Raw genomic sequence first — 25,604 nt, 5'->3', positions numbered from 1 at the left:
AGAGGAGAGTGAAAGCGTGACAGGAGGAGGGCAGAGGAGAGTGACAGGAGGGGGACAGAGGAGGGTGACAGCGTTACATGAGAGGGACAGAGGAGAGTGACAGCATGACAGGAGAGGGACAGAGGAGAGTGACAGCGTGACAGGAGGAGGGCAGAGGAGAGTGACAGGAGGGGGACAGAGGAGAGTGACAGCGTGACAGGAGAGGGACAGAGGAGAGTGACAGAGTGACAGGAGGGGGACAGAGGAGAGTGACAGCGTGACAGGAGAGGGACAGAGGAGAGTGACAGCGTGACAGGAGAGGGACAGAGGAGAGTGACAGCGTGACAGGAGAGGGACAGAGGAGAGTGACAGGAGAGGGACAGAGGAGAGTGACAGCGTGACAGGAGGAGGGCAGAGGAGAGTGACAGGAGGGGGAAAGAGGAGAGTGACAGCGTTACATGAGAGGGACAGAGGAGAGTGACAGCGTGACAGGAGAGGGACAGAGGAGAGTGACAGCGTGACAGGAGAGGAACAGAGGAGAGTGACAGCGTGACAGGAGGGGGACAGAGGAGAGTGACAGGAGGAAGACAGAGGAGAGTGACAGCGTGACAGGAGAGGGACAGAGGAGAGTGACAGGAGAGGGACAGAGGAGAGTGACAGCGTGACAGGAGGGGGACAGAGGAGAGTGACAGCGTGACAGGAGGGGGACAGAGGAGAGTGACAGCGTGACTGGAGGGGGACAGAGGAGAGTGACAGCATGACAGTAGGGGGACAGAGGAGAGTGACAGCGTGACAGTAGGGGGACAGAGGAGAGTGACAGCGTGACAGGAGGGGGACAGAGGAGTGACAGCGTGACAGCAGGGGGACAGAGGAGAGTGACAGCGTGACAGGAGGGGGACAGAGGAGAGTGACAGCGTGACAGGAGGGGGACAGAGGAAACTGACAGCGTGACAGGAGGGGGGCAGGGGGACAGCGTGACTGGAGGGGGACAGCATGGCAGAGGAGCTGGGACAGCGTGACAGAGGGCAGAGGAGCTGGGACAGCTTGACAGAGGGCAGAGGAGCTGGGACAGCGTGACAGAGGGCAGAGGAGGGGGACAGAGGGCAGATGAGCTGGGACAGCTTGACAGAGGGCAGAGGAGCTGGACCAGCGTGACAGAGGGCAGAGGAGCTGGACCAGCGTGACAGAGGGCAGAGGAGCTGGACCAGCGTGACAGAGGGCAGAGGAGCTGGACCAGCGTGACAGAGGGCAGAGGAGGGGGACAGCGTGACAGAGGGCAGAGGAGGGGGTCAGTGTGGCAGAGGAGCTGGGACAGCGTGACAGAGGGCAGAGGAGGGGGACAGCATGGAAGAGAAGCTGGACAGCATGACAGAGGGCAGAGCAGGGGGACAGCATGAGAGGGCAGAGGAGCTGGGACAGCGTGACAGAAGGCAGAGGAGGAGGACAGAGGGCAGAGGAGGGGGACAGAGGGCAAAGGGGCTGGGACAGCGTGACAGAGGGCAGATGAGCTGGGACAGCTTTACAGAGGGCAGAGGAGCTGGACCAGCATGACAGAGGGCAGAGGAGGGGGACAGCGTGACAGAGGGCAGAGGAGGGGGACAGCGTGGCAGATGAGCTGTGAGAGGGCAGAGGAGGGGGGACAGCGTGAGAGAGGGCAGAGGGGGCAGAGTGAGAGAGGGCAGTGTGTCTGGATGCAGAGCGGGCAGTGTGTCTGGATGCAGAGGGGGCAGAGGGCCTGAGGGCAGAGTGTCTGGATGCAGAGGGGGCATTTTTGCATACAACTAAATAAGCATTTTTGTCGTGACCTAAATACTTATTACAATTTTTTGACCCAACTACTTCTAAAACAGGACTGCTCGGTAATTATTTTGGAGGAGTGCCTTAAAAAATTATGGAGACTCTAAGGGTGCCGCGAACTGCAAAAGTTTGTGAACCACTGGTATAGACTAATGCAGTACAGATTTCACAATTACAAACATCTGAACAAGCAAACTTGCTGTATAATCAGACATCCAAGATACCACTCATAATTTAATGTGTCTTGGTTTCTGATATCATCAGTGGTGCATGTAGATTTCTACATTCTATCATACTGTACCTAACCAATATTTTTATTATTGATATTTATTATTGTTTATTTGGGTAGCAACACTGTTTTCCTCAGCACTATACAGATACTTAGTCATCCACATCAATTCCTGCCCCACACACTAGAGCCCTGTTTGGAATTGAACCCATGGCCACAGTGCTGTGAGGCAGCAGTGCTAACCACTATGCCACCATATCACCCATTATGCCACCCAACCTGGCCACCATTTACCCTGTGCATCTTTTTAAGCAGATGTTTGCCACACCGACTTTTATATGTGTTTTAAAAGTTGTCACACCGTTACACAGTTAAATGTTAATATATACATATATATTATAAGGGCATAGTCATACCATTATATTAAGGTTGCATCTAATGAATGATTTTCTGCCATTATAAAGCTGTGGGAGGGGGCATGGTGCTTGAGGGGCTACATTTTAAAAAGTATTAAAGCTATTAAACTGAAATTTGGCAGGCGAATGAAGAACCATCAATAGGTTCCGCATGCCAAATTTCAGAAAAAAAGAATAAAAAATTACAAATTAGGAATAATCTAAATTTCAAAATCTCAACGTTTTTTTCCACTTCCTGTTTTGAAAAAGTCACCATTTTTCAGGTTTTTTTTGGGGAGAGCGTAACCCGGTGTACAGAAGGTTTAAAGACATGGGGTTTGTTTTATAAGAAAGCTATTATGACTGAGGAGTGCCTTTGAGGGTTTAAAATTTTGAGAAAGTTATAGTTTTTTTAGAATTTGGTAAAATATGCCCCATTTTAAAGATAGGGGATTTCATAAGGTTGCGCATGTCAGTTAGAGGTGTGTGCTGGGTGTACTCATACTGGCTTCACTTGAGAGCACAAACATGGCTGAGTCTCTGGCTAAGAGATTTTCATCTCTGAGCTAAAAAAAATTACCCACATTTTCTAGCCACAGTGGGGCTTGTTAGTGTTTTGGGGTTATGGGAGTTGCACCCTGTAGTACTATTAGCACAGGCACTGCTCCCAATTGAGAGTTTAATCCCTCCCTGTGGTGCCAGAGATGGCTGTTAGTGAATTCATTGTAAACCTCCCGCCCCTCAGTGACATCAGTTAATTTATTCATTGCACTGAGTTGGGGGGAGAAATTCAAAAGTGCTTTGTGGTACTTGTACTGATCACACTCAGTGGTGATCACAGCGGGGAGTAGATGTGAAGTATCTGGACATTAGCATCTGACATGTCCCTCTTTACAAGTGACATGTACTGGAGAGAAGCTGCAGTTAATCTATACACACCCACTGCCATCACTGCCAGCCAGAACATACATATGCACCAAATCGAGCCAGAACATAAATATCCACCAGTGGCTGTTAGAACATACATACTTCATCCCATCACTGCTAGCCAGAACATGCATACTGCACCCCACCACTGTCTGCCAGAACATACATATGCACCAAATCCTGCCAGAACATACATATACACCAATGCCTGCCAGAACATACATACTTCATCACTGACTGCCTGCACATACATATATGTGTTACATGTGACAAAAGCTGGTGCGCAGGCAGAGCTGGATTAAGGCTTCGGGGGGCCCGGGGCACTTAAGACAGGGGGGCCCCTAAGATCTAAAATTAAGGGCATAGTGACACATCCTGCATTACATCACCTACAGCCCACAGTATGACACTTACAGCTCTCCCAGAGGGCTTGCTTAGGTTGTCTACATAAGAAAAATCATTGCTTCCACAAACTAAAATACTGTACATTAAAAAATCATCAAAACACCACATTAAAATGGGTATTGACACCACAAATTTAAAACTAGCAATGATATCACACATTAAAAATACCATTGATAACGTACACTAAAACTAGCAATGATACCACACGCTAAAACTAGCAATGATACCGCAAATTAAAATACCATTGATAATGCATCATTGGGCATGGCCAGGCCACCCTCCTACAGACAAAAAACCTGCATTGTTGTATACACCATTGAACGGTCACCAAAAATTGGGATTGTCCCACTAGAATAACAATATTTCACAGACTTTGCTGCTCTCTCCTACCTGTTCTTCTCACTTTCACCACCTGTGCTGCAGGTTTCTTTAGTTGCTGCTTGTCTGAATCCTGGAATGTTAGGGGCCCTATTTGGAAAAAAAATGGGTACATTTAGAAAATTACAGCCACCCCCAGCGTTAAATCAGTACCACCCATGATTAATAATTAGGCCTTCCTCCAACATTAAAATAATAGTATTCACATTTAATAAATAAGCCTATTTCCCTCCCTACAAACTGCCGCAGCAATAAATTAATAGTATTTACATTTCAGAAATATACCTATTTCCCGCAACCGTCACTACCATTAAATAATTCATAGGCACATTTACTAAAGGGACCTCATTCTTCCCAAACTCACCCCCACATTCAGTAGCGCCCAAACCACCCCATCTTAAATTAATTAATTGTCCCCACTATTGTGCCTCTCCCCCCCCTTTTTCCTCATGCTGTGTTTATCCCCCTTTTTCCTTACTGTGCCTCTCTTCTCCCCCTTTTTCCTTACTGTGCCTCTCTTCTCCCCCTTTTTTCCTTACTGTGCCTCTCTTCTCCCCCTTTTTTCCTTACTGTGCCTCTCTTCTCCCCCTTTTTTCCTTACTGTGCCTCTCTTCTCCCCCTTTTTCCTCCATACTGTGCCTCTCTTCTCCCCATTTTTTTCCTTACTGTGCCTCTCTTCTCCCTTTTTTTCCTTACTGTGCCTCTCTTCTCCCCCTTTTTCCTTACTGTGCCTCTCTTCTCCCCCTTTTTCCTCCATACTGTGCCTCTCTTCTCCCCCTTTTTCCTCCATACTGTGCCTCTCTTCTCCCCCTTTTTTCCTTACTGTGCCTCTCTTCTCCCCCTTTTTTCCTTACTGTGCCTCTCTTCTTCCCCCTTTTTTCCTTACTGTACCTCTCTTCTCCCCCCTTTTTTCCTCCATACTGTGCCTTTCTTCTCCCCCTTTTTTTTTTTTACTTATCTTTCTTTTAGCTTCTTTCTTCTCTTCTGTCTTCTTGTTTTTTTCCTGGTCCTCTGCGCGCTGCTCCTCACTGAATGACAGGCGTGCCTTGATGACGTCACGCCTGTCATTCAGTGTTACAAGTGCAGAGAGGGAGGAGGAGGGACGCCAGCGCCGCGGTGAGGTGAGTATCTTTTTTTTTTTTTTTCTTTATTTCACTACCCTGCTCCCCCCACCAATGAAGGGAGCCCCGTACACGCCAGCCCGCAAGCCCCCCCCTCCACCCAGGCGCCGCCAGCGGGGGGGGGGGGGGGCGCCATTGAAAAAAAAAAGAAAACACAGGAGAATAAAAAAAAAATCATAGGTTAGGAGCGCGGCGGGGGGCCCTCGGAGAGAGGGGGGCCCTCGGAGAGAGGGGGGCCCGGGGCACGTGCCCCCTGTGCCCCCCCCTTAATCCGGCTATGTGCGCAGGGAGTGACATTTGAAAGATTCGTTGGTGCAAAGGGATTGACAAGTGAAAATAGAGCTGGTGAGAATGGGGTGTCAAGTGAGAGACACTGGTACACAGGAGGTAACATGAGATTAAAGCTGGTGCAATCGGCGATGACGTGTGCATACAGTTACAAAGCTGATGGGCAGTTGGGGATATGTGAAAAAAAGACATGCACTGGAAATGGAGGGTACTAGGTTTAGAAGAAATCTGAGGAAAAATGACTTTATCTAAACAGTAGGGGACAGGTGGGATAGGCATCTAACAGAGGTGGTAGAGGCTAATATAGTAGAGCAATGTAAACACTCTTGTTTATTAGGGATTAAGAAGAACCACTTGGCCCATCTAGTTTCCACTATTTTTAACTGCTGTGAAATTCTAAGTTCGTAAATTTATTATCAATATTTTCACTTTACAAAAAGCCATGAAATTCCATAGACAAAAAACCTTAAGATTTATCATGTCCGATTAAGGTTCCTTATACACAATCTACAATGTAAAAAAATGATTGAAACTCTTCAGCTCAAACTACAAAAAGCAATACAGACATGGTATACCATCACATCCTGTGGTTAGCTGCAGATTCAGCACTATCATGGAGTGAGATTGCTGTCACTCACAAAATGGTGGAGCTGCTAATTCACAGATTTGTGTGTTCACTGGAATGCACACATACAGTAGTAGTACATTTTCTTAGCTTACTTTTATCGTAGTTTAGGGTCTACCACACAATGTCGTGGTATGACTACATAATTAGAGAACCAAGAAAGTGGTTTTCCCAATGATCAGGAACTTCTCTGTGGTAAAATCTGAAAAACATCAGCTCTACTTTTATTCAGTTGATTAGAATGTTTAACATCTTTTCTATTTCTATTGCTATTCAATGTTCGTATACCTAACACCCTTTTCACTGATAGGTAATTCCTACTTTTTATATGGACACATTTTCATGCCACAATCTCTTTAAGTGGGTTAGACTGGTCTGGAGCTTACCATTGGTTTTGCCACCCATTTTACTTCATCTGGCTATTATAGAGGCTGGTCAGGCTGACCTTTTTTTTTTTTTTCAATGACTCAAATCTAATTGCTCGTAGAGAAAATGTATACAAATTTTGCCACTTTTTATAATAACCTCTGCAATTTAATGTATGTACTCAGAGACTCTAAAAGATTATAGAGAACTCACAATGAATTTAACATTGTGAGTTCTCTATAATCTTTTACTGGCAATGTCTCACAAGGCTAATGCAAAGGTCTTGATGGCGTCAACCCCTCGTACTTTATGAAACTCACCTTAATGTTATTCCTTCAATCACCAAATTGTTTAACAAATTCCTATATGGGAGATCTCAACTGTTAACCCTAAAGAAGGGATAGGCCCACATCACTTCTTAATGAAGGCATCAAAATCTATACTACAGTTCTGGCTAAGAGATTGAGTTTGGTTTTGCTCAAATTGTATAAGTTGGCTTTATAACGCATAGGCATACCATAGATAACACCCAATGTCTTATCAACATGGTTTACCATCTTGACCATCATAAATCGCCAGCAGTAGTTTGGAGTCTAAATCATAAAAATACCTTTGCTAGAGTTATGTTGCACTTTCTTTTCTCTACCCTGAAGGCTATACATTTTGGGGACACCTTCATCATAGCAATGAAGGTACATTTCACCTGCTTATCATCCAGTGTTAAACTAGGATCTCATAGACCTCCCATATAGTAATCTGAAATGAGATGAGAGAGCAGCCCCCTCTATTGCCTTCTCTATGGAACCCTTAGCAAACTATATTACATATAGTGAATATCTGAGGGGCACATATTGGTCATATACAGTTTTTGTTTGTGGATAATATTACCATTACTTGAGCAAAACTATGATTTATATTGTTTATCTCTCAAATCTTTTATTCAATTTATTTTTCTCAAATTTATCACAAGCTTTCCCGCTTTACAAGAATCCACCAAATCAGTTACCATATCAAATTACAATAATATGAAGACCTACAGGCGCTTATAAATATTCTTTCTAAATACACTAGAGATATTTTATTCCCTTTTTTTATGCTGGTGAAACATCAAAAATTCGTGTCAATGGAAATATCCCATGGATGGAGATTATATGAAAAGAAAAGACAAGTTATCTTTTGATGAGCCCATATTTCATCTGACTCTTGTGAGTACCCCACCATAGGGGGTGTCTACATATAAGAGAAGATCTTCTGTGTCTATTGAACTATTTATTTATTTTTTATTTTTATTATTTATTTTTTATTTTTTGTTATATATATTAATTGGACTGTATTACACTATATTGTCCTTTTTTTTTCTCTGTTCCATGATCACATGAATACTTGTGAGAAATAAGAATCGGAGGGTGGTCATCACCAAATTTAAGTATTATCTTTATTATTTATTTAGAAAGAATATTTATAAGCGCCTGTAGGTCTTCATATTATTGTAATTTGTCTATGAATTGTTGGGAAGTTGTGTATATTCCCTTTGAATTCCAGCGGGCGGCTGTTAAAAGTGAAGCGCTATTTGGATTTCACATTCCGTTTTTATACAGTTACCATATCAGTTTACCATCCTTCATTTGCTTTAACTACTTCAAATAAATTTTGACTTTGCAACACCTCATTTCAATATCTTGGTGTCCAAAGAGTAAAAAGTTATGCATTTCATTAAATAATCAAACAACAGTATTAGTATGTAACACAATGCAATGTAGAGACTGTGTACAACACAATTGCTAGTATATCGGTTACTGATATACAGGTAATGTCTTTGTTCTTTAAATCGATGGTAATTCAAAGTGTTTTTAAAAGTATGAATTTTTAAAAAAAGTTCCTAGGAGCAGGAGATGTTTCGTATGAATCCCTGCTGTTAGTTTGCTTGTTCACGATTTTCTGTTCTCTCAAATGTAGTTCACCCCATAATGCATATAGTTGACATATAGAAAAAAACATATGGGAAGAACAAAGTAGTGTAGTACTGTGATGACAGGTAAATTGCTGTTAAAGTAGTTACAACACTGGTGTCTCATTGCTCTCAGTGGAGAAGCAGTGCTGGCTGCAGTTTCCGTCAACGGTGTCCCACAGAATAAAACAGAAACACTTTGCAAAGTAGTGTGAAAATGTAAATACTTTTAATATTAGCCAATGAAATTACACTTACATTTTGGAACATTATATTGTGTTAAAAACTAATACTGTTGTTCACAACTATTCCTGATATTTGTTTATAATATACACATTACAGTCTAGCTGTTTAGACATAACTTCTGGTACATACATCTTCTCCTTTCCCCTTTCAGTTTCCTTTATTTTTGCGCCCTAGACCCTATCTACTCTATTTATGTGTAGGTACCTGTCAGCTAAGCTCTGATTTATGGGTCTAAGTGTACTAAGTAATTTAGTGTATACTGTAGAGCAGTCTTGGGCAACTTGTAGCTCCACTACTTTTGTGGCACTGCAAGTCGCATCAAGCCTTCTCAGCCGCTACATACTTGCAGTTCCTGGAAATCTGGAGAAGCACAAGTCACTTACTTCTGATGTAGTGTATAGTGAACTGTAGTATATAGTCTATCTGGAAATTTGGTTTAACATAAATGTACAAAGACGGGGCTTGTAGTGACACAAACAAACCATTTAATAATGTCCCTAAGTTATATATTTATTTTACAGGTGGAGGTTGAAAACCTGAAGAAACTTTCATTCTAGTTCTCATTGAAGACTCAGGTGGATCCCATGAGCATATAAAAATAACTGGCAGCAGCAGCCACAGGTGAAGACTACAGAGGATGGACGGTTTATATAATTGTGGATCAGTCTTTCTGAAGACTGCACGCAGAGGACAGACACCAATTAAACATATTATGAGATAAGATTAGGAAAAACAACAGGACTGAAGAAATTATCTCACTGCTTGAGGAATGTATGGCAGTGTTTTTTGGTGCAAATATAATTTTGTTTGCATCAGTCTTGGACTCTTCTTTCAGAGATGCTCCAGTATAATTTCAACAAACTGCCAACATTCTGACTTTAGAATGAATACACTTTTGACATTTATGCCCTAATATATCTCTTTAATAATATAAACTTTCCGGCCTGTAACTCCAGGGGCAAGCACGAGATTTTGATAGAGGTATTACAAATTTTTCTTTCACCAAAGTATTCATATTTTACATTCATTGCAAATACTAAACACATCATATACAGCAAATATTATATTTCTTCCCTACTGTGCAAAGCCTACAAATCACACAACTTTACAACAAGGAGCCAGTACAAGTGCTGGTGCATATGTAAAATGGCTATGTAAATGCATTTCATTAATCTTTAAACAGTAAAGGGTATATTTATTAAAATCAGATTCTAGTTAGCATTTATTTAGTACATTCTACAAAATGACAGCTAGATTGTGATTGGTTGCTATAGGGAATATCTCCACTTTTTCAAACCTGCAGTTTAGAAACTATACCCCAGGTCTGGTATTGAGGGGGATTCTTGACAATGGCTCTTACTTATGCACTTGTCTATGAACTGTTCACAAGTTCCCGGTGATGGACCATTGCAATAAGAGTTGGATCTCCTCTTCATACTAGTACTTTTTGTAGACAGTTATTGAGGCAGCTTGCCGAAGCATGATTGGCCGAATGACAGTTTCAGTTGCTTATGGAGCTGGGACTTTCAATCAGTTAATCACAGTGTAGAGAAGGACCAATTCAAAAAGCCTTACTACTATTTATGGTTATTCCTGGCAACCTGAGCCAATATGACGATAAGAGCTAGTCGTTACTGTGATAGATCTGCACTTTTAGGCAGGTAAGGTTTTTTGGTTAGTAGTCTTGTGTGTAGATAAAGTTGCAGAACCTCTTTCAGAATTGCTCTACATGCTATTGATACTACATCACATCAAATTATTATTTGTACTGTAAACTACATTATAACTGATAAAAATACAATTGAATGTGAAATAGATGTGCATTAATAAGGAAATAGATGTGCACTGAATGGAGTTGCTCATAGACAATCTACAAGAGTTCATATGTTGCTACTTTGGTATCCTTTGGTTATGTTTATGTCTTTTCAAAGTACCCCTTCTAATACCCCTTTTAATGTGGCTGTCATTAATAAACCTTTTGCTGGCCAAATAATTATTATTGCAGACTGCAGGCCATTTCACAGTCTGTGTCACACAATATTATGTGTTTTTTATTATGACATGGGGATTAGTCTCTTACACTGTAAATTGTGAAATATTTTCAATACAACTATATTTATTCAGATTAAGTGGTCTATTGTGTCTTATTTTTACTATTTGGGACCTTAAAATAAGCAATGAAATGATTTTTATTGTAAGTTTTTTAAAAAGTTAATATTTCGAGTATTTGGCATATTCAATTAGCTGCGATGTTCGGAAGAACGGCTGTGCATTTTCTACGGTAATATGGTACCACAAGATCGCGGATTTCTCTTCGCAACCTTATGGGGGAGTGAAGGGAAATCCACTATATTGCGGTAACATGGAGTGAAAAACAGACAGCATACAGGACAGTACAAAAACAAAATGCATTTAAAACCAACTCAGCTGAGAACAGGTGCATAGGGCAAAGAGGTATAAGTGAATTCTAGAACATTAAGCTAGGGAAAGGAAGTAGGAGAGGTGGGTGGGGAACCAAAGCAAGCTAAACCAGTGCCCAGCAGTGTGAGCGGACTAACAGTGATGGAGATGCGAAGACAGGGCAGAAGAGGAGAACCAAGGCCAGGGACCAAGTGTGGAGGTGGAAATGTGAGGCTAAGGGGCCCCGAAGGCAGAGGTAACAAATGGAGGAGGACATGAGGATAAGAGGGCCCTGATTACAGGATCTTACAATCTAAAGGGAATGGGCAGACTGTCAGGAATCACAAAGTAGGGAGTCAACGTAAGGGAACTAGAAGTCTGAAGGCAGAGATGAACAAGAGCGGGTAGTAAGAGGAGCGGAGGAAGAATGAGGGTGAAGTATACTATGATGGTGAAGAAGGATCATGAAAAGGGGAAGAGGAGGGCAAGGGAGAGGTTAGATAAAGGATGGGTAGGTTTTCCTGAATAAGTGGGTTTTAAGGGATCTCTTGAAGATTTCCTGGCCTGATAGAATGAGGGAAATAATTGAAGAGAAGGGGGGCATCACGGAAAAAATCTTTAATTCGGAAGTGAAATGTGGTAATCAGATGGAAAGTAGGACGGCAATCATTGTCTTACCGTAGAGGTTGGAAAAGAGTATGAATGGAGATGAGGTTGGAAATGTAAGGAATGGTGGAGTTACAGATGCCTTAATAGATGAGGGAGAGGTACTTGAAGAGGATTCTGTAACAGAGTGCAATGTTTGGCAAAGGGGGAGGCAGTCTTGAATGAGCGAAGACTATGAGCTCAGATTTGGCCATATTAAGTTTATGGAAAAAATGGGACTGCTAGGAGGAGATGGCAGAGAGGCAGGTTGAGGGGGAGAGGACAAGAGTACAGAACGCACCTTCTCCCAAGGTGGGGCGGAAGGAGCATATAAGTTGATGGTTTGAATACAATGGGGGGGGGGGGTAAGGGGAGAAGTGGGAGGAGGAGGTTTAATTTCTTATTGCATGGAGGTGAACAAGGTGGCAAAGTCAGTGGCAGTGATGGAGGGTGAAAGGGGAAGAGGGGGAAGGGAGAGTAAGGAATTGAAAATGGCAAAGAGGCGTTGGGGGTTGGATTACTGAGATATAATGGGAGATTTTATTTATTTCAAAGTTTTTTTGTTTTTTTTTACAGTGCAAAGGTCCGTACTGATGATGATCATCATCAGTATGGATCTTTACTTCACGGGTTGAGAACCAGCAACAGATATGCCTCTTAATAGGCGTATCTATAGCTGCTGAAGTAAAAGATCACAATTACATGAACACAACTTTACCGTACTTGGCCTATGTTTACACGCCACTTTGCTCAACTGTTCTGCCTCTCTAGATATAAGGAGATGCGAGCCATGCATAAAAAAATATATAGACGCAGAGATACACAATTTTCATTTGTATGTGCGATATGAAAAAACATTTTGCATAATGGGCATTGTGTCCTACTGAAAATGAGGCACTCTCCCTAAATGAGGCCCTGAGTGTTTTAACCCTACATATCGCTTGTATTTTATATATAAAAATAATTGGTCTGTTTATCAGCCTGGCTATGCATTTGGACACCCACTGCACCGATTGGGATGAATCCAACACAAGGTGGTCTTGTTGGATCCTCGCCAGGATTTAGTGGGGTTAGGTTCCCGGTTGGACCTCCAATTAGTGTACGCTGAGCAGAACTTTGACCGGAAAGCCTGTTTTGAGCCTGTATTCGGACACCCATGCACCAATTGTGATGAAACTAACGAGAGGTGGTCCAGTTGGATCCTAGCCAGGATTTAGGGGGTTAGGTTCTCAGTCAGGCTTCCTGTTGTTGTATGCTGGACAGAAATTTGACCCGTTGAGATTGTTCTGAGCCTCCACTGGATGGATTTGGACAGAAACTTCACAGACCGGTAACATTAGATCCCAGAAGACATATTTAGGGGTTGAGGTCCCGGACGGACCTCCCTTTGGTGTAGACTGAGCAGAACTTTGACCTGTAGAAATTGTTCTGGGCCTTCCACTGGATGCATGTGGATGACATTTAATGCAAACAAAATGACACTGAGCAGACACCTCATGGGTGTGTTGGAAAAGCTGCTAAGCTGCTAATTGTTTTTAAATGGTTGATAGTTACATCCAACTCATTGATAACGTAATAACTTGAAGATTTTTACTTGGACAATGCCGGGTACTTCAGCTAGTTTTACAATGAAAATTTGTATTGCTGATTGAGTTGTTTAAATGCTATAATCCTGCTAAAAAATTTACATATACCACAAAGGTTCATGAACTTGTTATGAATGGTAATTGTGGTGATTCACAACAGTCAAAGGATCTATTAGATGTTTCTTTATAATTTTATTGCAACACTGCACATTTTTATAGACTGACATGAATAACCATGATATAACAAATAGCCCAATGTTTACTTCAATTTTTTAACAATATTACTCAATGCTTTTCTTTTGTATAGTGTATCAATAATAAAATAAATATACTATACTTGCTCAAACAATAAAGCACACAGGATCAACAGTTCATGCAATACTTCAAGTAAGCCATAAGGTGGCATTAAAGATATTGATAACCTGACGTTACAAGTCAGCAAAGAGAGGCAATTATCAACAAGGGTGATTTTTAGTTGATAAGCCAAAAAATATACAAAAATCGGATTTCCTTAATACATCTAATATCAGAAATTCACTGTTGATCTTGTCATCTTTATGTTCTTTTAGATTTGCAACTGAAATGACATGACCTCTATCAACTATTCCACTCAGTATGCAGCAAGTTACAAAAAAGTAAATTGATTAATCCTTATGGTAAAGGTGCTTTAAATGTTAGCACTTTTCCATCCAAAACACTAGTGTTCATAGCGCAGTTGTCACTCAGTACTGACACATAAAATTGAATGAGGGAACACGCATTCCTTGTCACATGAAAGCACCTACACTAAGAAAATGTTGCGTGCAAGTTAAAGTGCTCCCATGTGGCAGGAGATGAGTCTTCCCCATTTACTTTGATGTTTCAGTATTGGGTGATTTGAGGACTATGAGCCTGATGCAGAGTTAGACGTAAAATGAGTATACTTGATGCAATAAAAAAACGCACACCAAAATAGTGTATTTTCACCAATATGCAGAACCAAACACATCTCGAGATGATTCTACGTCAAATATATAAATAGCGTATTTGTGCTCATATGCAGAGCTCTCTGGCTCTGCACTGGAACCATATGCTCCAGATTTACAGCAGGCATATTTATAGTTAAACCAACCTAGATTCCAAATGTGCATATAGCTTCAATTAGCTTAATTATAGAACAAACACTACTCTCCATTATCAATTAACTTATATATTTTTTTTATATAATATGACTTTATAGAGTTTTTTGTAGGCATCAAAAATAAAAGTACAACAGACATTGACAGTGTTGGTAAGATAACCACAGTCTAGTACAACATGACATAAAAGAACAGGAAATCAGTAAATTACAGCAACATATGAAGGAAGAGAAAAGTAAGTGGGAGAAAAAGAGAGGATACTAGCAGGGCGAAGAAGAGTGTGTGTGTGTGTGTGTGTGGGGGGGGGGGGGGGGTGGAGGGAACTAGAAACGGGTACATTCCTTAGAATAACCAGATGCTAATGGAGTAAAACTAAACATAGGGGACCACAGTCTAGGACTAGAGTGAAGCCGGAGAGCAGAGACAGGTGGGTGGGGGCTGGGGTAGTCAAGAATGGGAAACTTTCCAGGTCCTGGATTTCAAGGCAGGGGCACCATATGGCACAATATTCATCAAACTTATCGACATGGGGGGGATCTCCAACAGAAGTCAGGGACCCCCCCCCCCACCAATAGATTTTTGCCAAATTTTGCCATCTGTACCATCAGGTGAGTACTTTGTTGTGGGTTTCCACAATAGATACATTAGAGGAACAGTCGTGAGTGATATTAAAAATATCTGACCAATAGGTGTGAAACAACAGAGAATCAGAGACCTGCAGAACTATAGTTAGGCGGTTTAGGTCCCTGTGTCATACAGAGGTACCTGTTGTCTCTTTGCTGTCTTTCCTGCCACTTGCCAGAACTCGTCCACCTTGCAAAGTCCGAGGGAGTGCGCAGAGACAGAGGGGTCTGTTAAGAGTGATCTGGAGACTGAATGGAAAGCCCCATCTGTATTGAATGTTATGGTTACGAAGAATATCGATAATTAGACTGAGCATTCTGCATAACTGGAGAGTAGGCCAGGAGAGATCCTGAAAAATCAGTATGTTACATTTCAATGCAAAAATAAGGAGCCCAAAATAAGGTGAAATATACAATATTTATTGCAGATACGTTTCCAGAAAATGCAGTAAGGTACAAACCGGATGGTGTAGATATAGGACATGGATTGCAAGGAGATGCTGAAGGCAGGTAACAGGAACACGGCTGATGCAGGTAAACAGGTAGTTAGTAGAATCCCTGAGAAAAGGTGCAGCAGGAGAACTACAAGGAACATGTAACAACAATGACCAGCATGGTACAAGGGAGGGAACATACATAAATACTTACACAGGTGTATCATTAACGAGGAGCAGAGATTAACTCCTACTAGTGAGTAACAATGTCCAAAGTGAAAGAGCAGCACCTCTGGCAGCATGGAGCTACTGCATCCAGGAACACAAACACGGTGCAGTTCAAAACAAACAAGGGCTGCAGAAGGCAAGCAGCATTCAAAAGGGAGATGTTGCAAAACACACAGAGGCATATCGTGACACGGTATTTTCTGCCTATCGTAGTCTATACCATCCAGATGTCTCATTTTCAGAAGCAGCGCCTCATTTTGAGCGCAATAATGTAAAAGGCATATCACATCTCTAGGGCTATCGGGCTGGTTACACATTGGTTTCAGGGCTCTATGCACCCTATCAAAATGAATGAGCTCATTCAGGTCCTGAGCCAGAATTTCATTGAATATTTTGGTAAGGAACAGAATTAGGTCCTGTATCGAGACGCCCTCGAGAATAGATCTTTAATTATTCCTACGGCCTCTGTTATTGAGCTCATCCATCCTGTTTTGAAGCTGTTGGAGTTCTTGAGCCTGACACTCCAGGGTGTCATGAAGTTGGTTATGGCGGTCATCAGATTCCTTCCTATGACCTTCAAGGATGGACAGTAGAGACGTAAATGGACAAAGTCAGCCTGAAGGTGAGCCACCTCCTTATGGACCGAGTCTGATCTCCAACATTTCAAAGTCTCATTTCACCGGGAGTTCATCATTCTTGGAAAGAGATTTTATGAGTTGTAAGGTAGCAACAACGTTGTGGTTACTCCGGGAGGGTGGAGTAAAATTCATTGCTTCAACTAAAGAGGACATGTCTGAGACTGGAGAAACAGTAAGAAGGTTGTCTTGAACATTCTAAGTAGTGGAGATTTTAAGAAATGTCTGAGATCAGAGCGTGGTGGAGTTTCGCCAGGTTTCCCAGAGTATATATAGGAATGGTCTCTCCTATCTTTGCCCATTTATAGCATAAGGAATGCCGTAATCAGTCTGTGAGAATAATAACATCCCCATATGGAGGACTAAGCAGCCATAGAGGCCAGGTTACATGAAGGTCACACAGTCACTAAAGTATCGCCAGAAAAAGATGCAGCATGGTGAGGCAGATGGGGATTATGTTGCAGTACAAAAGGAGTTAATAGCTTGTAATAAAATTCTTCAGGCAAAGCAAAGTCCATCTCCTGTTTGAAGTAGAGATGCTCAGGCTCGGATCCCCGAGAACCGAACACATCTGAACTTTGCAGATCCAAGAGCCAAGCCGGCTGAAGTGCCTTGTTTGTTTGGGCCCCTCACAAATCAAGGTAACAATGGGCTTAAGGCAACTAATGTAACAGTGCTGTCAATGAACTCTACAGTGGCAAGATGTTGTTGTCATCATCTTCAGCCTCATCCTCACCCTCATCAATGTGTACATCATCCTAACACAATATTAATTCAACCCCGCAGGAAACCACCATTACGGAAGTGTCTGTAACATAAATGTCAAAAACAAAAATGTAAAATAAAAGCAGCTACCTTTTTAAAGAAAAAAAAACACATCTATAATAAAGGTGAAACTTTGCTGTAGAAAAATATAAAATTGCCAACATGTCATTTTACCCAAATATTAATAAGCATTCCAGCATCAGCTAGCTTCCTTCTCTCAGCTAGATCCCAGCACCTGCAATCTACAGTGTCATCATCCTCACCCTCATCATTGTTCTTGTCATTCTCCAGTCTTAGTCATGATGATACTGATCCCTCTAAGTCATGGTTGTCCAATCTGCGGCCCGCGGGCCGCATGCGGCCCAGCCTGCCTGTAAATGTGGCCCAGCGGTTGTGGCAAGGGGGCAGCGCTGTTAATGAAAAAAATATCCTGCAAAAAAAAAATACCTTGCGGTCACGTCAGCCTGCGCACCGGCTCCCTCCCTGGTCTCCTCCTCCGTGCGGTGCTCGCAGTAAATGTCGGGGGTGACTTCATCACACCCGACATCCATTGCGTAGCGCAGCACAGAGGAGTCACCCGTGTGAACTATCAGCAGCAGTGAAAGATTATCCAGTATCTTATTGTTGTTACTCTGAATTTGGACTTTCTGCACCATGCAATTATGAACTAGCTGTGTTCTTTGTATGTATCTAATATACATATTAAGAGATGATTGTATTTTTAATATTTTAAACCATTTTAAATGTGCAGTGCTGAATAGGGTGAAATTATCACCCACTGTTACCCTCAACGGAGGCTGCTCCATGAGCCATTTTTCCCACCACCCTATCTTTAAATCTCTGTAGATTTCTATTAGTCCTCCTGATGCTACCTATATCGGTGACCATTTCAAACTGGTCAATAAAAAAAATGATTCATGGGTGCAGAAAGAGAGGAAAAAAAAAGTTTTTGGCATTTAATTCCCCGAACCCCACTAAGGGACTGATGCATGTAAGTTAAATTGCAGCTGGTAATGGAACTACTGCTTTAATCATGATTCTGCAACAGGTTTCCTAACTCTTAATAACTTCATTTCCAAGTAAGTTTAATATGTTAACTATGTTTTCTATGTTTTTTTGGATGATCAGCTATCGTTAGGGTTAGTGTATTTTATGTGCGGCCCAAACCAACTTGTCGTCTTCCAATGTGGCCCAGGGAAGCTAAAAGGTTGGACACCCCTGCTCTAAGTCATATGCTAAAGCCTATGTTCAAGTGCACAGTGGTTTTAAGTCAGGGGAACAAAAATGTAAAAAAAAGCTTGTACCTTTTAAAGAACAAAACACCTCTCTAATAAAGGTGAAAGTTTACTATAGAAAAACATAAAATTGCCAACATGCCATTCTACCCAAAATATTACCAAGCATACCAGCATCAGTTAGCTCTCTTCTCTCAGCTAGATCTCAGCACCTGCAATCTACACTGTCACCATATTCACCCTCATCGGTGTGTACATCATACTCAAACTATACTAATTCATCCCCGCTGGAATCCACCATCACAGAAATCTGTGTACTTTGATATAATTGCTGGTATTGGCCTTCCTCATGGAATTTGTAGTTCATTTTACGGAAGAGCTGTCACGATTTCTGGGCAATTCTTTTAGACCACACCAAATGTCAAAATGTTGTGCGGACTCATCTGTATCACCACTGGGTGTCTTGGGAAAGCTAAGTTGTTAATTGTCATTGCTGAAATAGAAATAATAGGTCTGGCAGGCTTGGTCTTCTAAATCTGCAGTCACATTGTACGGTGTTATATAGGTAACACACAAAGAATAGAGCTCCATTGCTAATTGTCATTGCTGGAATAGAAATAATAGGTCTGGCAGGCTTGGTCTTTCAAATCTGCAGTCACATTGTACTGTGTTATATAGGTAACATACAAAGAGGAGAGCTCCATTGCTCCATTGCTAATTGTCATTGCTGAAATAGAAATAATGGGTCTGACAGGCTTGGTCTTCTAAATCTGCAGTCTTTGCTTCAAAGTGTATGAAAATAATGTGACCTATGAGGTAACGATGAGCAGGCTCGGATTTTCTAAATCAGAGCACCCCCGAACAGTGCGGATCCAAGCCCGATCCGAGCACTGTTCGGGTATTTGCGCCGATTGCCAAACTCAAAACGAGGCTTTTGGTCATTACTTCCGCCGTCGGATCTCGCGATACTCGGATTATTTAAATTCACCGCTTGCCGCCGCCATCTTCACTCGGGTATTGATCAGGGAAGCGGGAGGGTGTGTTTTAGTGGTGTCCTCTGTCCTGGTCATTCCTGTGGTTCTGTCCTGGTTAGTGCAGTGGTGCTGTGTCCTGTGTTCTGTCCTGCTGAGTCCAGTGGTGCTTTGTCCTGTGCTCTGTCCTGCTGAGTCCAGTGGTGCTTTGTCCTGTGCTCTGTCCTGCTGATTCCAGTGGTGCTTTGTCCTGTGCTCTGTGGTGCTGAGTCCAGTGGTGCTGTGTCCTCTGCTCTGTCCTGCTGAGTCCATTGGTGCTATATATCAACGTTCACTGTTCCTGCAGTCTAAAAAAAATTGGTACTGCAATCTAACTACATTCACTGTTCCTGCAGTCAAAAAAAATTAGTACTGCAATCTAACTACGTTCACTGTTCCTGCAGTCAAAAAAAATTGGTACTGCAATCCAACTACGTTTAGTGTTCCTGCAGTAAAAAAAAATTGGTACTGCAATCTAACTACGTTCAGTGTTCCTGCAGTCAAAAAAAATTGGTACTGCAATCTAACTACGTTCACTGTTCCTGCAGTCTAAAAGAATTAGTACTGTAATATATAACTACGTTCACTGTTCCTGCAGTATAAAAGAATTAGTACTGCAATATATAACTACGTTCATTGTTCCTGCAGTATAAAAGAATTAGTACTGCAATATATAACTACATTCACTGTTCCTGCAGTATAAAAGAATTAGTACTGCAATATATAACTACGTTTACTGTTCCTGCAGTATAAAGGAATTTGTACTGCAATATATAACTACGTTCACTGTTCCTGCAGTAAAAAGGAATTTGTACTGCAATATATAACTACGTTCACTGTTCCTGCAGTATAAAAGTATTAGTACTGCAATATATAACTACGTTCACTGTTCCTGCAGTATAAAAAAATTGGTACTGCAATCTAACTACGTTCACTGTTCCTGTAGTCAAAAAAAATTGGTAGTGCAATCTAAATACGTTCACTAATCCTGCAGTCTAAAAAAATATAATATAATATTAATATATATAATATATATATATAATATTAATAAAAAAATATAATGGAGTACAAAAATTTGGAGGATAAAGTAGGGAAAGATCAAGAACCACTTCCTCCTAATGCTGAAGCTGCTGCCACTAGTCATGACATAGACGATGAAATGCCATCAACGTCGTCTGCCAAGGCCGATGCCCAATCTCCTAGTAGAGGGCATGTAAAATCCAAAAAGCCAAAGTTCACTAAAATTAGCAAAATAAGAAAATTAAAATCATCTGAGGAGAAACGTAAACTTGCCAATATGCCATTTACGACACGGAGTGGCAAGTAACGGCTTAGGCCCTGGCCCGTGTTCATGACTAGTGGTTCAGCTTCACCCAAGGATCTAAGCCCTCCTCCTCCCCCCCCTCTAAAAAATTTAAGAGAGTTATGCTGTCATCAACAACACAGCAAACAACTCTTCCTTCTAAAGAGATGTCATCACAAATCCCCAAGGCGAGTCCAAGGGTGTTGGTGGTTGCGAAGCCTGACCTTCCCATCACTGTACGGGAAGAGGTGGCTCCTTCCACCATTTGCAGCACGCCATCTGCATATGCTGGAAGGATCACCCACAGTGCATTTAAAGATTTGGCTAATGAAGGTGTGAATGTTGTACACCGGGAGGAGGATATTGATGTAGCTGGCGCTGAGGAGGAACTTGACGAGGAGGATGCTGATGTGGTTATCTTAAATGAGGCAGTAGGGGGGAAAACAGTTGTTGTCCATGGGATGAAAAAGCACATCGTCATGCCTGGCCAGAAGACCAAGAAATCCACCTCTTCGGTCTGGAATTATTTCTATCCCAATCCAGACAACAAATGTATTGCCATATGTACCTTACTTAAAGCTCAAATAAGCAGGGGTAAGGATCTTGGCCACCTAGGGACATCCTCCCTTATACGTCACCTGAAGAACCTTCATAATTCAGTGTTTAGTTCAGGAACTGTGGCTAGGACCGTCAGCAGTCCAGGGATACCTAAATCCCTTGGTCCTGTTGTATCCACACCAGCAACACCCTCCTCATCAATTTCCCCCTCGATCTCGATTGGAGATAGTCCTGCAGGCCATGTCACCGACATGACTGAGTCCTCTTCAATCCGGGATTCTTCCGGAGGATCCTGCAGCGCTACGCCTACTACTGCCGCTGCTGCTGTTGCTGCTGGTAGTTGGTCATCTTCCCAGAGGGGAAGTCGTAAGACCGCTACGTCTTGCACTAAACAATTGACCGTACAACAGTCGTTTGCAATGAGCACGAAGTACGACAGTAGTCATCCTATGACAAAGCGGATAACTGCGGCCTTAACAGCTATGTTGGTGTTAGATGTGCATCCGGTGTCCGCCATCAGTGGAGTGGGATTTAGACAGTTGATGGAGGTATTGTGTGCCCGGTACCAAATCCCGTCGAGATTCCACTTCACTAGGCAGGCGATACCCGGGATGTACAGAGAAGTACGAAAAAGTGTCCTCAGTGCTCTGAAAAATGCGGTTGTACCCACTGTCCACTTAACCACGGACATGTGGACAAGTGGTTCAGGGCAAACTAAGGACTATATGACTGTGACAGCCCACTGGGTAGATGCATCGCCTTCCGCAGCAACAGCAGCAGCTGCATCAGTAGCAGCATCTCCCAAACGCCTGCTCGTTCCAAGGCAGGCAATGTTGTGTATCACTGGTTTCAGTAAGAGGCACAACGCTGACAACATCTTAGAGAAACTGAGGGAAATCATTTCGCAGTGGCTTACCCCACTTACACTCTCCTGGGGATTTGTGGTGTCGGACAACGCCAGTAACATTGTGCGGGCATTACATATGGGCAATTTCCAGCACGTGCCATATTTTGCCCACACAATAAATTTGGTGGTAGAGCATTACCTGAAGAGTGACAGGGGTGTGCAGGATATGCTTGCGGTGGCCCGCAATATTGCTGGACACTTTCAGCATTCTGCCACTGCCTACCACAGACTCGAGCAACATCAGAAAAGCCTGAACCTACCCTGCCATCACCTCAAACAAGAGGTTGTGACGCGCTGGAACTCCACCCTCTATATGCTGCAGAGGATGGAGGAGCAGCAAAAGGCCATTCAAGCCTACACAGCCACCTACGACATAGGCAAAGGAGTGGAGATGCGCCTGAATCAAGCGCAGTGGAGACTGATTTCCGTGTTGTGCAAGGTTCTCCAGCCGTTGAACTTGCCACACGAAAAGTCAGTTCCGACACTGCCAGCTTCAGTCAGGTGATTCCCCTGATCAGGCTGTTGCAGAAGCAGCTGGAGAAAGTGAGGGAGGAGCTAGTAAACCATTGCGATTCCACAAAGCATGTAGCTCTTGTGGATGAAGCCCTTCGTACGCTTTGCCAGGATCCGAGGGTGGTCACTATTTTAAAGTCAGAGGAATACATTCTGGCCACCGTGCTCGATCCTCGGTTTAAAGCGTATGTTGTATCTCTGTTTCCGGCGGACACAAGTCTACAGCGGTGCAAAGACCTGCTGGTCAGGAGATTGTCCTCTGAAGAGGACCGTGATATGCCAACAGCTCCTCCTTCATTTTCTTCCACACCTGTGGCTGCGAGGAAACAGCTGAGATTTCATAAACGACCCGCTGGCAGGGATGCAGAGAACATCTGGTCCAGACTGAAGGACCTGTCAACCATTGCTGTCATGTCTACTGTTGCTGCATTGGATGCTGTCACCATTGAAAAAATGGTGGAGGATTACTTTGCTGACACTATCCAAGTAGACATGTCAGACAGTCCTTATTTTTACTGGCAGGAAAAAAAGGCAGTTTGGAAGCCCCTGTACAAACTGGCTCTATTTTACCTGAGTTGTTCCCCCTCCAGTGTGTACTCCGAAAGAGTTTTTAGTGCAGCGGGGAACCTGGTCAGTGAGCGGCGAAGGAGGTTGCTTCCGCAAAATGTTGAGAAGATGATGTTCATAAAAATGAATTATCAATTTTTCAATCAAGACCAGCAATGGCCTCCAGAGACTACAGAGGGACCTGTGATTGTGGAGTCCAGCGGGGACGAATTGATAATGTGTGAGGATGAGGAAGTACACACTGAAGGGGGCGAGGAATCAGAGGATGAGGATGAGGACGACATCTTGCCTCAGTATAGCCAGTTTACTTTGTACAGGGAGAGATGAATAGCTTTTTTTGTGTGGGGGCCCAAACAAACCAATCATTTCAGCCACAGTGGTTTGGTAGGCCCTGTCGCTGAAATAATTGTTTTGTTAAAGTGTGCATGTCCTTTTTCCGCAACATAAGGGTGGGTGGGAGTGCCCAAGGACAATTCCATCTTGCACCTCTTTTTTTTCTTTGCCAGCTCGTTTTGTGGGGGTCCAAACGAACCAATCATTTCAGCCACAGTTTTGTAGGCCCTGTCGCTGAAATGATTGGTTTGTTAAAGTGCGCGTGTCCTATTTCACCAACATAAGGGTTGGTGGGAGGGCCCAAGGACAATTCCATCTTGCACCTCTTTTTTTGTTATTATGTGCCCTTTGGGGCCTAGTTTTTCAAACTGCCATCCTGTCTGCCACTGCTGTGCCACTCCTAGATGGGCCACGTGTTTGTGCCGCCCACTTATGTCGCTTAGCTTAGACATCCAGCTACCTCGGTGCAACCTTTTGGCCTAAAAACAATATTGAAGGTGTGAGGTGTTCAGAATAGACTGGAAATTAGTGGAAATGAATGTTATTGAGGTAAATAATAGTGTAGGAGTGAAAAAAAAACAAAAATATGGATTTTAGCACTTTTTATGCTTTTTTAAAAAAAATCAGAACCCAAAACAGAAAATCAGAACCAAAACCTTGAGTGGGGTGTTTTGGCAAAACCAATCCGAACCCAAAACCTGAAGGTAATCAGAACCCAAAACCGAAAACACGAAACGTGGCCGGTGCACACCCCTACTATGAGGTGGTCAAAAATGAATGCAAATGACTTGAAATTAGTGTTATTGAGGTTAATAATAATGCAAAGGGAAAAAAGTAAAAACATGTGATTTTAGAAAGAAAATCGGATCCAAAACCAAAACATGCAAGGACGGTTTTGCAAAAATCAAAACCAAAACCAGAATACGGGGGCCAGTGAAGCTCTCAAACAGAAACAGAAGTCGCGGCAGTTTTCAGTGTTGAAAGACAAATTATAGGGCTGGTAGTGTTCTTCAAAGGCTCCAGTGACATTCTACTGTGCCAAAGCTCACCGAGAAACAGGAGAGGTGGCAGTTTTCAGTGCTGTAAGTAAAATTGTAATAATAGGGCTGGCAGTGTTTTTAAAAGTCTCCAGTGACATTGTACTGTGCCACAGTTCCCCCAGAAACAGGAGAGGTGGCAGTTTTCAGTGCTGAAAGCAAAATTGTATCAATAGGGCTGGCAGTGTTTTGAAAAGTTTCCAGTGACATTCTAGTGTGGCATAGCTCAGACAGAAACAGGAAAGGTGGCAGTTTTCAGTGCTGAAAGACACATTATAGGGCTGGCAGTGTAATTAAAAGTCTGCAGTGACATACTACTGTGCCATAGCTCAAACAGAAACAGGATGGTTGGCAGCGTCCTTGTCACTCTCCAGTCACATTGGTCCGTGACATTGCTCATACAGAAACATAAGGGGTGGCAGTGTTCTTGTCACTCTCCAGTCTCAAACATGATGATACTAATCCCTCTACGTCATGTGCTAAAGCCTATGTTCAAGTGCACAGTGGTTTTAAGTCAGGGAAACAATTTTTTTAAAAAAAGCTTGTACCTTTTAAAGAAAAAAACACCTCTTTAATAAAGGTGAAAGTTTACTGTAGAAAAACATACAATTGCCAACATGCCATTCTACCCAAAATATTAACAAACATACCAGCATCAGCTAGCTTCTCTCTGCTAGATCCCAGCACCTGCAATCTACACTGTCATCATCCCCACCCTCATCAGTGTGTATATCATCCTCACACAATACTAATTCATCCCCGTTGGAATCCACCATTACAGAAGTCTCTGTACTTTGATGTAATTGCAAGTAATGGCCTTCCCTGTGTAATTTGTAGTTTATTTTATGACAAAGCTGTCACGATTTTTGGGCAATTCTTTTATACCAGACCAAATGTCAAAATGTTGTGCTGACTCATCTGCATCACCACTGGGTGTCTTGGGAAAGCTAAGTTTTTTCCTAGCAGCAGTTGCCAAAGAAACTGAGGGAGGATGAGTCGTCAT

General features: G+C 42.6%; 1 protein-coding gene across 2 annotated transcripts in view; it reads left to right on the top strand.

Annotated features, from left to right (window-relative positions):
- The window catches only part of SH3D21 (SH3 domain containing 21), a 67,415-nt gene extending 56,586 nt beyond the window's left edge, over positions 1–10,829 (top strand). For both annotated transcript variants that reach the window (XM_075195445.1, XM_075195446.1), the window contains one exon: positions 9,226–10,829. In XM_075195445.1, coding sequence (XP_075051546.1) covers positions 9,226–9,261 — 36 coding nt within the window. In that variant the 3' untranslated portion in view covers positions 9,262–10,829. The remainder of the gene's footprint in view (positions 1–9,225) is intronic.
- Positions 10,830–25,604: the final 14,775 nt, after the last annotated feature.

Source organism: Mixophyes fleayi, chromosome 2 (genome assembly GCF_038048845.1).
Source record: "Mixophyes fleayi isolate aMixFle1 chromosome 2, aMixFle1.hap1, whole genome shotgun sequence".
NCBI classification, from domain to species: domain Eukaryota; kingdom Metazoa; phylum Chordata; class Amphibia; order Anura; family Limnodynastidae; genus Mixophyes; species Mixophyes fleayi.
This window is presented reverse-complemented; position numbering and strand designations above follow the sequence as displayed.